This window comes from Agelaius tricolor, unplaced genomic scaffold, assembly GCF_023055355.1.
Source record: "Agelaius tricolor isolate 1412-34295 unplaced genomic scaffold, bAgeTri1.0.p SCAF_19, whole genome shotgun sequence".
Classification (NCBI taxonomy): domain Eukaryota; kingdom Metazoa; phylum Chordata; class Aves; order Passeriformes; family Icteridae; genus Agelaius; species Agelaius tricolor.
Window position 1 is genome coordinate 15442894 of NW_027269279.1, and position 14746 is coordinate 15457639.

The 14746-nt window shown below is 53.7% G+C and overlaps 2 protein-coding genes across 6 annotated transcripts in view; both read left to right on the plus strand.

The window, feature by feature from the left end:
- The window catches only part of PIGQ (phosphatidylinositol glycan anchor biosynthesis class Q), a 34275-nt gene extending 29871 nt beyond the window's left edge, over positions 1 to 4404 (plus strand). For all 4 annotated transcript variants that reach the window (XM_071444560.1, XM_071444559.1, XM_071444558.1 and 1 more), the window contains one exon: positions 3433 to 4404. In XM_071444560.1, the coding sequence (XP_071300661.1) occupies positions 3433 to 3585 (153 nt within the window). In that variant the 3' untranslated portion in view covers positions 3586 to 4404. The remainder of the gene's footprint in view (positions 1 to 3432) is intronic.
- Positions 4405 to 11491: 7087 nt separating this feature from the next.
- Positions 11492 to 14746, plus strand: part of RAB40C (RAB40C, member RAS oncogene family) — a 36899-nt gene continuing 33644 nt past the window's right edge. The window contains exons 1-2 of one of the 2 annotated variants that reach the window (XM_071444551.1): positions 11492 to 11595; positions 11808 to 12071. In XM_071444551.1, coding sequence (XP_071300652.1) covers positions 11918 to 12071 — 154 coding nt within the window. In that variant the 5' untranslated portion in view covers positions 11492 to 11595; positions 11808 to 11917. The other variant, XM_071444550.1, reaches the window with a different exon arrangement.

Genomic DNA, 14746 nt, shown 5'->3' on the forward strand with positions numbered 1-14746 from the left:
TAAAAGCACTTGGACACTGGGAGAGTGTGTGGGAAGGATTTAACTGCAGCTTCCCAGTCCTTCTGCTTTTTCCATCACTGTCCCACCCTATTTCAGCAAAGGTCAGGCTAGCAGGGAGCAAACCAGCTAGTAGCAATTCCAGAGGGAATCCCTTCTACAGATGTCTTCTAGGGCAAAACCAGCACTCTCTAAGCAAGCTGTCTTCCCAGCTCCTGCCTTTCAGTGGGATAGTGGTGTGAGAACCAAAATCTGCCATCCTCCATGGCCAGGAGATTCCAGAGAAAGGAAACCAGGCACCAGAGATCAGGCATAGGAGCTGCTAAGCAGAGGCTTTGGCATCAGTGTGTGTGAGAGATGAGGTGGATGGAGTCTCCAGAGAGAAAAGACCACAACTTAAAGAGCAAAGGCAATGAGTCATATGACTGTGATGAATTTTCTTTGGACCACTGCAGGAAGATCCATTTTCTATCTGGAATATAGCACAAGTCATCACCTCAAGAGGTGGAAGTGCTGCTGTAGATGTCTGTCCCAGCCTTCTGTTCCAATAGTAATGAGCAGACAGTCAGAAAAGACAAATTTTTTGCTCTCTTTGTGCTGGTGGAAATGAAAAATGGGCTTGTGTCAGAAATCCTGCTGAATATCCCACTTTGTGATAGGCCTTTGGAGAGAGAGTAGTCTGAAAAACCTATTTTTAAGTGAAATTCTTATTTATTGTACACAGTAATGTGCCTTTCTTGAGAATCTGCAGTGGCTTTGCCCCCTCTCTGTGTGGAAGCCCTCTTGGAGCAGTGGCTGGTGGAAGTCAGCCTGGATGCATGGACCTACACCCAAAATAATTGCAGCTGTAGGTGATAGTCTGAGCTGTCCTGTGGGGCACTGGGAATGGATTAGAAATCAATAATGCTGGCTTTGAGCATTCCCAAGGAGCTCCTGCTTCAGCCAAGGGATTATTTTTGATTCTTAAGATAGTGCCTCTGGAATGCAAAGTCCAGACCTGGAGGGGGGCAGAGGATGGGGGATGATATTTCCATTTCAAATGCTACTTAATATTCTTCAGGAAGTCTTACATAGGTCAGTATTTTCATTAGTGTTTAAAGTAATTTCTTTTGGTGCACAAGAAGAAATACTTCTGGCAGTGTGGCCCAACAGAACTGATAGCCCAGGGAGAAAACTGGCTTTAAGCTGAAGGAGGGCAGGTCTGGAGCAGATATTAGGCAAAAATTCTTCCCTGTGAGGGTGGGCAGGCCCTGGCACAGAAGCTGTGGCTGCCCCTGGATCCCTGGCAGTGCCCAAGGCCAGGCTGGACAGGGCTTGGAGCAGCCTGGGCTGGTGGGGGGTGTCCCTGCCATGGCAGGGGTGCAACAAGATGGGCTTTAAGGTTCCTTCTAACCCAAACAGTCTGAGATTCTGGGATTCTAGATCACAATGAGTTTGATCCATTCATGTACCTTCTGCTGAAAGTCTCACCTTCTCCAGCAATTGCTTTGGAAAGGGTTAAATAGCAGAGGAAGGGAAAAGGGAACAGCTCCATTAGGATGGATATCCTAGCAGGGTTTATTATAGCTTTGACCTACAGAACATTCATAAGGGGAACAAATATTGCCTCTTCACTAATAATGAGATTTGCCTGTTTGCTTGCATTTGTACCAGGAGAGGCAGGGATGTGAATTGCTCTGGGTGTAAGAAGCCCTGGTTATTACAGTGGCCAGTGCTACCCCTGGGTATCACCACTCCACCCAGAGATGCTTCTCAACAAGAAATGTTGTGTGCAGACCTTCCAGCCCACACAGCTAATAGCCAAAGGAGCACACGCTGTGTCTCTCCCTTGTGGAGCAGCAGTTCCTGTCCTCCTCCCCAGCATGTTTGCACTTCAGACACTCTGCTTTGCCTACAGCTGAGGAAATGGGCAGAAATTGTTACTTGGGTTTTACAGCTGTTAGTGCTGGGGACAGGTTTCTTTGGCCTTTTTTCCTTTCCCCCCCCCCCTGCTGTTTATTCTATTTTATAATTTTCCCTGCAAGCAGCTGCCCTGGCCTTTGCCTAAACATCCTAGAGATGCTTCTGTGTACAGGCATTTCCCCCTTCTGCTTGAGCAATCTTGTACTTTGAAACTAATTTGACAAAGATCTCCAGGATTAGTTCTAAAGAACTCTTGGCTCAACCCTGTTTTCCAAGAGCTCCATCTCTGTAGGCACTGGGGGTTCATCCCTCACCACTCTGTGAGCTCCAAGCAGCTGAAGCAAGCTGGTGGCACAGGAAAACTCCCAGAAACCCAGATGCTTTTTAGTGGACAGAAGTTATTCAGCTTTGACCAAGTAGTGACTCTGTGCATGGGTTTGCTGTCTCTCTTTCCTTTTGTGGCTGGATTCTGTGCTGTGAATCACAGTCTCCTTTCCCAGAGCTGCTTGGTTGGTTCCAGCAGAGCTGAACCCTTCTGCTAGAGAAGGATGTCCTTCCATTTCTCTCCACTGACCAATCTTTCCCTGCCTCTGTAAGTCTCCACCCCTGGGCATTTCTCATGGTCTATGCTCTAAGCCCCACCATTTCTGTGCCATCTTTTTTGGTCCTTTGGTGGCTATGCATCCTTTTCATGCCACACTGGATCCATTCTGTGGACTTCACCTGCCTCCCTACCCTGAATGCCTCACTGGGATGAGCATTTCCAAGGTCTGACATGCTCCTGTCACCCCTTGTACAGTAAATGTGTCTGTTCACATCCCTGTCTTCAAAAGGTCAATGCAGCAACTGGGGACCGTGGGCAGAGACTTGGGGTGGTGATTGAAGAAAAATTAAAAAAGATTAACTCAGCCAAGGAGACTTAATTGAAAATGGTAATGAGGAGCTCTGTGGTGTGATCCTGTTGTGCTGAGACTTGGTTCCACTGGGTGGTTTCAGGTGATACCAGGTTTAACTTCACACACAACTGTGGGCTGAGGGCTCATAACAGGTACAGCCAAATTCCAGAGGAGTTCCTGGAGTCCCAGTGCATCCCCAGTGCAGTACTAGATGTAGATTTAAATTAGATATTAGAAAACATTTCTTCATGGGAAGGGTGGTGAGACAGTGGCACAGCTGCCCAGGGCAGTGGTGGAATCACCATCCCTGAGATGTTCACAAGCAGTGTGGATGTGGCATTTGGGGACATGGGCTAGTGGTGGCTTTGGCAGTGCTGGGTTAAGGGTTGGACTCAATGATCTTAAAGGTCTTTTCCAAACTAAAAATTTCCATGACTTGGTGATTCTGTTGCTGTCTGCTGTCTCTCCAGCCACTGTCCCCTCCACTCTGCTGAGTACCACACTCCCCTCTCATTCCCCCAGCTCTCATGCTGGTTCTTGTCTGCCCCTCTGCTTGGGAATGATTCTCAGGGGTTCTGTGCTGTGTGAGGAGCAGGACTGATGCTGCCCTTGCTGCTGTCCCTCTTTCTCCACACAGATCAACCCCCTCTCCTATGGAGGTGTGGTCCAGACCTACAGACTGCCCACCTACAGCTGCTATCCCAGGGACTCCTGGGCATCTCTCTGCAAGAAACTCTTCCTTGGAGAGCTCATCTACCCTTGGAAATACAAAGGAGACAAACAGAACTAAAGACAGTGGAAGAACTTAGGAACTTGACCTGAAAAACCTAACGACTCCTAATGCTTTGGGACCAAAGGCTGCTCAGAGCCAGCAACTGCTCCATCCCTTTAAACAGATTTTGGTAACATAGGAAGGGCTGAATTTTTAAAGGCAAGTATTTTTAAACATTATTTTTCAACTTTCTCTTCCCCTACACTGTGTTTGTATATTATGCTAATGATTATTTTGGAAGCAAAAGGTGAAACCCATCAGTGCCTCATGAAACCAGCACTCAGTGTCATGGAGGGAGCAGCTCCCAAATGGTCTGGGGATGAATTTCTCCTTCCATGTCAGCTCACAGGGCCACAGCAAATCAGCCACTCAGGTGGTTCAGAGCCACAGTGCTGTGGTGCCTTCATCCAGAGCATGTTTTGGACCTTTTATGCTTCAGCCCTCAAACCAGCTGATCAAAACCATGTGGAGAATCAGCTCGTGGAGTTCTACACTGAAAACTGAACAGCTGGGTGTCTGAGTTCATGGGATATTTATTAATTTCTTTTGAGGAGGGCTTGCATTCACCTTCACTGCTGCACCAGAGGTGTTGGAAGAGTGAGGCTGGAGGCCCAGAAGCACAGACTGTTTTATCATGATTCTGTGATTTCCCTTGGGAGAGTAGTTTGCTTTGGATACATTTCCAAAGTGCATGAGTGCTTGGCTTTCCATGTTCTGGTCTCATTTTGATGTGTCTCCTATTCTCTCTCTTGGAAAGGGTGCCTGTGCACTGGAGCATGTCCCACTGGGCATGCAGTGGTTGTGTCAAATTTAAATACAGTCCTTACCCAAAATACACTTCCTCCAGCTCTGCTCATTCCTCTGCCCCAGCTCAGACAAGGAGTCAGTGTCACTGTACCCTGCTTTTTGCACTGGCAGGTGAGGGCTCTGCTGGATCCTGCCCCTTTTGCCCTGGCTGGCCAAGGAACCAAGGATGGAGGAGGAAGAAGAGAAGGTGCAGTGGGTGCAGTGCCCAGCCCTTCTCTGGATGGCTGCCTCTGTACTCCAGTGGGCATTGGCAGGGCAAGGTGCCCTGGGGCTTTAGGAGCCTTCAGTCAGCACTCCCAGCCTGAGGGTCAGAGTTTCCTACCTCAGCCCTGGGTCTCATCCATGTGCTGGCAGCTGTCACAGGAGAGAAGGGTTATGCCCCCCCTGCTTTAGGACATCCCTGGCCAGATGTGTTTGGGTTGTCTGGAGCTGCTAAAAGCCCCTCATGGTGCAGTCAGTGCCTCTACAGGCATAGCCTGAGCAGGAGAAAAGGAAGCTCTGCAGGCAGGGGCATGGTCCAGACATCCCTTAGCAGGCAAAGCTCCAAGGCCTTTGAGGTTTCTTAGGGCCATGTGAGGGAGGCAGGACTACATGGGCACTACATGATGCCCTGTCACCCTGAGCCAGGGCAAATCACTGGGAAAGCCAGTGTGGCAAAGCCCCCCTCACCATCTGCCATTACAGGCTCTGGCTGGGACATCCCTGCCTGCAGAAACTGCAGAGAACAAGCTGTTCTTTGATGATCTGTGCTTAAAACTCCCGTGCAGCATCTTCTTGTCTTGGAATGATCACTACCTGAGGGATTCTCTGCACTCCAGGTGTGAATAACTGCAGGCTGTGATGCACTCAGTGGATGAATGGTGTAAATAACATTTTCACTTCAGCTAAGTCAGAGTCATGAGCCCCATCCTCACCTGGCACTGAGCAGAGCAGGTTTACACCTCACCTCCCTCTCATCTGTCCTGTGGAGTTCCTAAATGATATCCCCTGGTTCCTCCCACGCCTGCACAGTTCAGTTTGCTGACTGCTGTGAGAAACTTTGTTATTTTTGGTCTTGTGAAAGTAATGTTTCTAATAGCCTGCCTTTTAAAATCTGTCTGTGGGACCGGACAGTTCATGCTGGTCCTAATCAAGGTCCTTAGGTTCAAATGCCATGATAGCTCCAGTGACAGCACAGAGCCACAAAAACCAGCAACTGTGACCTTCCTACTGGGAACCTGCCAGATGTATCAGATGTTCCAGTGTTGGGTTTGTTTACTAGAGGCTGATACTGACTCTGGGCTGGGGAAATACCAAACCAAGAAAAAGCTCCTCCTCAAACCTGAGATCCTGAGTCTTCTGCAACAGAGAACCTTGAGCAGCCCAGCTGGGCAGTGGCAGCTCCTTGTGCTTGCAGTTCTCCTGTGTCACCCAGAGCTGGTGCCTGAGCTGCCTCTCTGCTCCTTGCACTGGGTGTTCTCCTTGCCTGCAATGGTATCTGAGCATCTCAGTTGCTCCTGCTGGATGTTTGCCACGTCTCTCCTCTTCCTTTTCAGTCCCTGCTGAAAGAGTCTTCCCCCACCCTTTCCGACTGTGTGCAGAGACATTACAGCAGTGTAGCAGACATCCTGCTCAAGAGCACCTGACCTTATGTCATCTCTCTAATTAGAAGTTAGGATCAGCCTCATCTTCCACAGCAGCACAGACTGGCCCAGTGCTGGCATTTCCTCAGGGAAGAGGCTGCTGGTAAGGCTCTGGCTCTGATTTGTCCTCAGATCCATATTATCCAGAGCAGCTCTTAGATGAGAAGTAGTTAAAAATTCCAGATCTCCCATTCCTACCACGCACCCCTTATAGCAGGCATCAAGCAGGCTTTGCCAGCCATCAGTCAAAGACTCTAATCTTACAGACTTTCTTTAATACTGCATTTCCTTATTATTATTTCTCCCACCTTTTGGCTCCCAGTGCTGCCACAAACTCCCTCTTTACTTAGGCAGGGGGTTTGCGAAGGAAAATGTGATTCACTGTGTGAAAAACTCTATCCTAGAGAGGAATTCTGCCTTGGAGAAATACTTTCTTCCCCTAACCAGGACAGCATGTGACGATGCTGAAAGGAAACCTCAGTAATTACTGCACTGAAAGCTCTGGTTATGGGTTTGGGAGTTTTCCCTGATGCTGCAGCTGGACTGTGTGCCCTGTTCAGGCCCACACAAAGACTCTTGCACAAATACACAACCCATACATTGACTTCCAGTAGTGTAAGGAAAATCTGCATTTCACCCTGCAGAGAATGAGCTGCTTTCCTTCTGCCCTGTGCTGCCTCTTCCTGCTGCTCCAACACCATCTTCTTGCTTAACTCTGTCCCTCAGTGATTTAGCCCTTATGCTCAGACCTGCTGGTCACACCATCCCAGGGAGCTGCTGGAGGTTGTGATCATCTGCTCCAGCCCCTGCTCATGCAGGGCTACCCAAGGCTGGTCACCCAGGACCGTGTCCAGATGGCTTTGGGCTGTCTCCAAGGATGGCAGCTCCAGCAACCTGTGCCAGTGGCTGATGACCCCCACAGTGAAAGGGTGTTCCCTCTCTCAGGCAGGGTTTGATGTGTTTCAGTTCATGACTCTTGTGTTGTGCAGAGCACGGTGACGCCGTAACTCAGATTGCCTCAGTGAATGTGAACATTGGCAGTCCTGTGGCATCTCTGCTCCTGTCCCCTCTCTTCAGGCACTGCTAGCAGGCCCTTTGCCTTGTGGGGGACAAAGTCTTGGTTGGGGGGTGCCTGTGCATTGACTCAGATCCCTTACCTGCTCTTTGGTCCTTTTCTGGACTTGGTAGCAGAGAGCTCTTTCTCCAGCCACACTCCTGCCTGTGCTGAGCTCACAGTGGGAGCAGCACCCCAAACCTGGCAGTGTCCAGGTCTGCAGGGTCAGGGAGCAGCCTAGAGTGTGGAGCCCTGGAGCTGTGCAGGGGGAGCGTGCTGTGCACACACAGGGGATGGGTCTGGATCTCAGCTGATCTCCCACATGACAGGAGGCCACAGGGCTTCCCAGCTGGATTGGGAGTTTTGGGATAAACATGTTCAGAGCAATCCAAGCCCCATGTGGGCAGCTGATCTGCCTTCCTTGGATGAGAACAGAGTGCCCACCACCTTTGTCTCTAGCTCACCATTTTGGATTAGGGGTTGCTGCAAGAATCTGTCACCTTTGGCTCCAGCCCTTATCCATGGCTGAACCTCAAACCAGGAAAGCTCAGACTCCCCATTTACCATCTCAGCAAGCTAAATATGAGGAGTGTTCCTGCACTGATGAGTGCTGCAGGTGACAGAACACTCCCCTGCATTTCCAGGCAGGTACTGGGGCTGGGAGCAGTGGAGGTGTTTGGGGGAAGCTGCAGAACCCAGGCCCAGCTCGGGGCAGGGACAGGCAGCAGCTCCTCTGCCATCCACTGTTATTTAACATCTGGCACTGGGGAAGTTCGTGAGAACTTCACAGTTCTTGTAATCAATCCTCCTCCCAGTGTTTTCTGGTTTTGAGTAAAGTATTACAAAAGAGCACTGACTCATTGAGAGTTTCATTAAAAGTGTGTGAGTGTTTGTGAGTGAGGTTTGGCAAGGAGTTAAAAGCCACTGTGCATTTCTCCTTCCCTCATGTGAGCCACCAGGCGTTCAGCAGGAGCAAAGTGCTCCCACAGCAGTGACACAGTGTTTGTTTTAAATGTCACCACCTGCCCCAGCTGAAGGTGACTTCCTTCCCCCTGCAGCCCTGATGTGAAACGCAGCCTGGTGATGTGAAATGCAGCCTGGTGATGTGAAACACACACAGCAATGTCCAGAACACACAGTCCTGTGCAGCAGTCCAGGAATGAGCCCTGGCTCAGGAACCACGCTGGCTTCAGGCTCATCAGAGCTCTGCAGGCAGGGGTGCTGGGCAGAGCAGTGGCACAGCAGGACAGTGACAGTGCCAGCAGTGCCACTTGCAGCAGGGCTGAGGGATGCTGCACATTCCAGTGCTTGTGTGCAAGTTTAGGAATGGAGAGCTTTGTTCTACTGATAGATTTTATTGGTTAATTCAACCTTTTGATCAGAACTTAAATGGATTTTGATTACTCCAAAATAAAGATGTTGGGAGGAACACCCAGCCCTTACCTCTGTTTGACTTGCTGCTGAGCACAGTGTGGCTGTGAGCAGCACAGGGACAGGCTGCTGCAGGCTCAGCTGATCCAGGCAGGCTGTTCATGCCCACCCCAGGGCCTGGCTGGGCAGCTCCCAAACCTCTGCTTTCACACACAGGGGTATTTCAGCATTTGTCCAGCTATAATTGTTCTGCCAAGGCCAAACCACAAAGCTTGTGCAAGGAGGATCCAATGAATGCCACCTCAGGCCTGGGAGATGGTTGAAGTGATGCTCTTCCAGCTCTGGGTGATTCAGAGGGGGAATCCTTGGTGTCCCCTGGGCCTGCCCTGCCCATGGGGTGTGTTCAGTGTGAGGGGCAGGACAGGGGACAATCCTCTGCAGCACAGCACAATCCAAGCAGCAGCCCAAGCTGGGCCTGGGAGTGGTGGATCCTTCTGGCCACTCCTTCCCTCCTCACACCAGAGCACTCCCTCCCTTGAATTCCATCCCTTTCTCCTTTTCCCCCTCCCAGCTGAATGCACGGCTGTGACAAACTCCCCACATTGCAGCAAGCCCCTGCCAAGCTTACCCCTCTGCCAGGAGCCTCTGCCAGGATGGCCCCTCTCCCTCTGCCTCCCACCTCTTGCTACAATTCCCACCTGTCTGGGCTCTGGTTGGTTTCCACCATCCCACCAAAGACAAGAGAAATCCCTGGAATGAGTGAGGGCTTTGGCTGCCCTGTGGAGTGGCAGGAGTGAGACCCAGTGGCTGAGAAAAGAGAGATAAAATAGAGGAGATTGCTGCTCATCCTCTCCTGTCCACTTGCACTGCTTTGGATCCATTGGACTGTTGGACAGAAATGAGTTTTTCTCTCCTCCTGGAGAAAAGGAACATCCCCATGTCCTCCCTCTCCCCTTCCCCTGCCCTGCTCACCAGGCTGTGCCCTGGGTGGATGTTTCTGCACAGGCTTTACCTTCCAAGCCCCTTTACCCTGGCAATGCAGTGGCCAGGGATGGCAGTGGCTGCAGGGGGACATCTGCTCTTCGGGTTGGCTGTGTCACTGCTCTCACTGTGCTTGGCAGCAGCCGTGGCAGCTGGGGGAGGGCACAGAGGGGGGGCTGGGTTTGGCCCCTGCCAGTGGAGAAACCAAAATGGAGCAGCTGAGGGTGAGGGTCCCCTTGGCCCACAGGACACAAACCCCTCACCAGAACAGGCCCCCAAAAGGATCCAGAGCTCCAGGGCAGCACAGGAGCTGAGCCCTCAGGCTGGGGGAGAGGAGAGGGAGCCAGACAGAGACCCCCAAAGAGGGGGCAGCCCCCCCTCCCTGTGAGAGGGAACAGCTCTGGAGAGAGCCCAGGGAGGCCACAGAGATGCTCCAAGGGCTGGAGCCCTCTGCTCTGCAGCCAGGCTGGGAGAGCTGGGGGTGCTCACCTGGAGAGGAGAAGGCTCCAGGGACACCTCAGAGCCCCTTGCAGGGCCTAAAGGGGCTCCAGGAGAGCTGGAGAGGGACTGGGGACAAGGCATGGAGGGACAGGACACAGGGAATGGCTCCCACTGCCAGAGGGCAGGGCTGGATGGGATATTGGGAAGGAATTGTTCCCTGTGAGGCTGGGCAGGCACAGGGTGCCCAGAGCAGCTGGGGCTGCCCCTGGATCCCTGGCAGTGCCCAAGGCCAGGCTGGACAGAGCTTGGAGCAGCCTGGGACAGTGGAAGGTGTCCCTGGACATGGCAGGGGTGGCACTGGGTGGTCTCTGAGGTCCCCTCCAACACAAACCATTCTGTGGTTCTATAAAAACATCCCCCTTCAATCCATCCCCTCTCCCTCTCCATCCATGAGTGACCCTCTGGCATAAGCAGCCAGCAGAGCTCCCCGAGGAGCTGCAGGATCCTTGCAGGCTCAGGGCACGTGGGTCATGGGCATGGCATTCCCTGGGAGCAGCAGGCTGGAAACATGGATGCTGAAATGCCCAGCTCTGGATGCTTTGTTCAGCACGGGGATTTGCCAGCAATGGTGGCAGGGAGAGGATCATCCACACCTTCCCATTGGGAAGCTCCTGGGATTGGGTTTGGGAGTGGTTCCTCAGGGATGTCAGGCCAATGCCAAGGGATTCCAGTGGAGAACATCCAGGAGTGCCTGGTACAGGCTCAGCCTGGCACCCACAGCCCCATTCCCTAGGGACATGCTGTGTGTCACCATGGCTGCCCCCTGCCCCACTGACAACGGGGTGCACACACCTCCCACCCCAAGAACCCGCTACCTGCCATAAAATGGATGATCACCCACCTGGATCCCCCAAATTGTGGGTGCCCACCCCATATCTGGAGGAGGACACCTGTATGCCCTCCCTCCCTCCCACGTACCCACCCACCTGGACATCTCTCACACCTGGATGTCCCCAAATCCTGGGTGCCGCCTCTTCTTGGATGCCCCACACATCTGGATGTGCCCTCATCTACGAGCCCCTCCCATGTGGATGCTCAGCTCACATTGGATGCTCCCCTGTCCTGGATGACACCTGGGTGCCCCACACACACGGATGTTCCCCAGTCCCGGTTCCCCAGTCACAGTTCTGCAATCCCGCTCCCCCAGTCTCGGTTCCCCAATCCCGGTTCCGCAGTCCCGGTTCCCCAGTCCCGTTCCTCAATCCGGCTCCCCCCAATCCCGGTTCTCCCAATCCCTGTTCCCAATCCCCCCAATCCCGGTTCTCCCAATCCCGGTTCCCCCAGTCCCGCTACCTAATCCCGGTTCTCCAATCCCTGTTCCCAATCCCGGTTCCGCCAGTCCCGCTCCCCAATCCCGGTTCCCCAATCCCTCCCGCGTCGAGCACTACCCCGCCCGACTCGCTATCCTATCATGCTCCGCTTCCCGCAAAGCACGCCGGGAGCTGTAGTCCTCAACCGCCCAGCCGTCCGCTGGCCCTGCCCCTTGAGCTCTCAGGGGCGCGTCGAGGCGGGGCGCTTCTGATTGACGTGTGTCTAAGCCTATGGAAGCGGCGACTATGTGGAGAAGGCGGGGCCATTTATTATTGACGCGCGGTCTAGCCTATGGGAGCGGCGAGAGCGGGGCCGAGGCGCCGCCTGGGCTCGGGCGGACGCGACGAGTCCGTGAGGCGGGGGCGGCCCTGCCCGGCTGAGGTGGGTGGCGGGAGTGGAGCTGGGGCTGACCTGGCGCGGTGCTGCGGCCCGGCGGGGCGGAGCGGGCTCGGGGCCCGGTGGGGCGGCGGCGCTTTGTGCGAGTGGGAGGGCGGAGCGGAGCGGAGCGGAGCCGTGTCAGCGGCGGGGGCGCTGCGGGGCCGGGCCGGGCCCTTCCTCCGCCTTCTCCTCCTCCTCCTCCTCCTCCGCCGCAGGTCCCAGCGCGGCCCCGGCGGAAGATGCGCGGCCGGCGGTGAGCGGCGGCGGGGCAGAGGCCGCAGCCCGAGGCTGGCGGGCGGAGGATGCGGGCCGGGCCGCCCCGCCGATGAGAGGCAGGATGGGCACCCAGGGCAGCCCGGTGAAGAGCTACGATTACCTGCTCAAGTTCCTGCTGGTGGGCGACAGCGACGTGGGGAAGGGGGAGATCCTGGAGAGCCTGCAGGACGGCGCCTCCGAGTCCCCCTACGCCTACAGCAACGGTAAGGGGGGCTGGGGGGAACCGGGCCGCAGGACCCCCATCGCTGTCACAGCCCTGCCGCTGTCACCTCCCCCCGCCATTGCTGTCACCCTCATCCCGCGGGGACCCCCGAGAGCCGTCACCCCAGCGCCGAGCTGGCGGGCAGGGAGGGGTTGTTTTGCTTTTTCCTTTGTTTTTTTTTTTCATTAACTGGGAGCGCAGCGCGTGGCAGGCAGCTCAGAGGCCTCCTCAGCTCCTTGAAATGCCCCAAATCTGGAGGAGAATGTGGGCAGAGGGGCTGGTGTCTGATGTAATTAATCCCTGGATGCGCAGCCGGACCCTTCCCAAGCGGTCCCGCTCGCAGGGTAGGGCTGCCCTCCCTCCCTCTCCCCGGCTGCCACAAGGACCGAGCCGTTCCCAGAGGAAGCAGGGGCTGTAACAAAAGAACTGGAGCCTGATTCCCAGCCCGGAGCCGCTCTGGCTCGGTGGCTGTACCGGGAGCGGCCGGGTTGGCTGATCCACCTCCTGCCAGCGTCGAGGTTCCTAATGGAGCCCATGACAGACCATTAACTACGGTATCACAAGACCGTAATTAAGAGCCAAGGAGTAGCGCTGTGCATTTCCTGCAGTTACGGTGTAGCGCGGCCTGGCGGGGTGCGGGTCCTGCTGTGGGTGTCAATCTGTCATCCTTCCCCCTCCTCCGTGCACAATAACATCCCCAAGGGCTCAGACCCTGCATCATCGCTCTAGCCCAGGGCAGGAGCAGGCAGTGCCGAGTTTTGCCTGTATCAGGAACAGGAGGGAATCGGGAGCTCCTTGGTGCTCTGCACGGGCCAAATTTGGTGTGGCTCTGACCACACTCGGTCCTTGAAGCCACCACCAGCTCCCCAGGAGCTGATGCAAATGCACACCTGCTCCACGGAGATTTACGGGGAGGTGATGACTCAGAAGTGGAGCTGCCTGTGAAATGGGAGCAGCTCTTCAGGAAGGAGAAGGCTTTGCTATCGTTCATCTCCTCGGGTGTCTGGCTGGGCTGGTGTGGTTTGCCTTTGAGGAGGTGCTGGGCGCTTCAGAGCTTCCCTGAAGAGAGTTTGTGTTTCTGGAGAACCTGCCTCACCTGGGAGCTGTGGAACTGCTCCGTGGGGTTGGTGTTTACTATGTAGAGTGTAACGGGGTGGCTGTTTTAAGTGAAGTGTTCCAGCTGGAATTGTCTTCTGATTGAAGTGGGTTTGAAGCAGACAGGGTAGGAATAAGGAGTGAGTTAAGTGGGGTCTTTGGTATAGGCATGAGACCCAAAGAACAGGGATTTTGGCTATGGCTGTAGACCTTTTGTCTCAGAACCCACTGTTTTGTAGCAACTAAATAGCAGCATCTTTTTATTGGAAGAAGGAATCTCAGTGAATAATTTCAGAACCTTCCCTTGTCCTCTGTGGGCAATTGAGCCCATTCCTAATTAGAGAATTAGGTCACATACTGTTGTTTCACAGTAATGTATGCTCTGCCAGTCTCTGCTTCTGTTGATTCTGGGAGGCGACGCACCTTTAGGATAATCAGCTGGAGTGGCTTTGATATCCAAGTGAATTTGATCCTGCTGATGCTGCTGACAGCCTTCCAGTGGAACTCCCTGTGCCTCTGGCACAGCTGGGACGTGCTGACAGGGCATGCTGCTCCCCTTCCCTGACAGAGACCATCCCCTGAGCTCTTGGATTTTGGGAACAGCTCGAGCCTGGCGTCCTCTTTGGCACGTACTAATGCCATCCCAAAACAGCAATGCCAGAATGTTATGTGGAGGTTCTCTTTGTAAATCTGCTCGTAAGCACGTTGTCCTTGTCCTCATCCCCTCCCAGACCCCGCATCCCAATTTTAAAATAAGTGTGGTGTCATCTATCACTATTTAGGTCAGTGCAGAAAGTACAACTCGTGTGTGGTGGGGACATCTCGTGTGGAGCTCAGGTCCCTGACCTTGGCAGGAAGGGGAGAGAGAGCATTTGCCTCTCTGTCTGGTTGGGGTCTGCTGCTTTTACTCTGTTTTGTGGAAACAGTTGTAAGCAGCCAGGTTTTGTGATGCAGCGTGGAATGGATTGTCCGTCCAGCTCAGGGAAGGCACACCCTCAGAAGTGAAGCTCTGTAAATGTAGCTCTGTATTTTAGCTGCTCTTACCCAGCCTATTAGAAAAGGGATTGAAGGATTCCTCTCTGCTCTGTGGGCATCTGGGTGTTGGATCAGCACACAGCTGAGAGATGAAAAGCCGTTTTTCTGTTGGATTTTAGGTGCTGTAAGCAGCCTCTGCCTGCCTGTGTCCAGTATCTGAGAGCCTGGGATGCAGTGGGAGCTGTGTCTGTCATACAGCACCATAGGTGCTTCTGTCCATCCTTTTTCAGGATCCCTGAACAGCAGTGTCACTTCTCAGCACAGCCTTGGAGCTTGGCACCTCAGTCTAAATCAGGCACATCTTATATTAGCCCCTGCAGTTCCTGTGGTGCATAGCAAGGCCTCAGCAATGTCCTTTCTTTAAATTGCTGGCAAAATAAAGCTCCTCTGTGGGAGCAGAGGTGGTTGTTACTCCTGGTGCAGGAGATGTGAGCAATGCCCTCACCATTGCTGCACCAAGCTGTGAGGCCAGGGAGTGGTGTCCTGGAGAGCCTGCAGGGCTGCTAGTTTTGGAACTTCTAGTGATAAAAAGGTGGCATTTTGAGG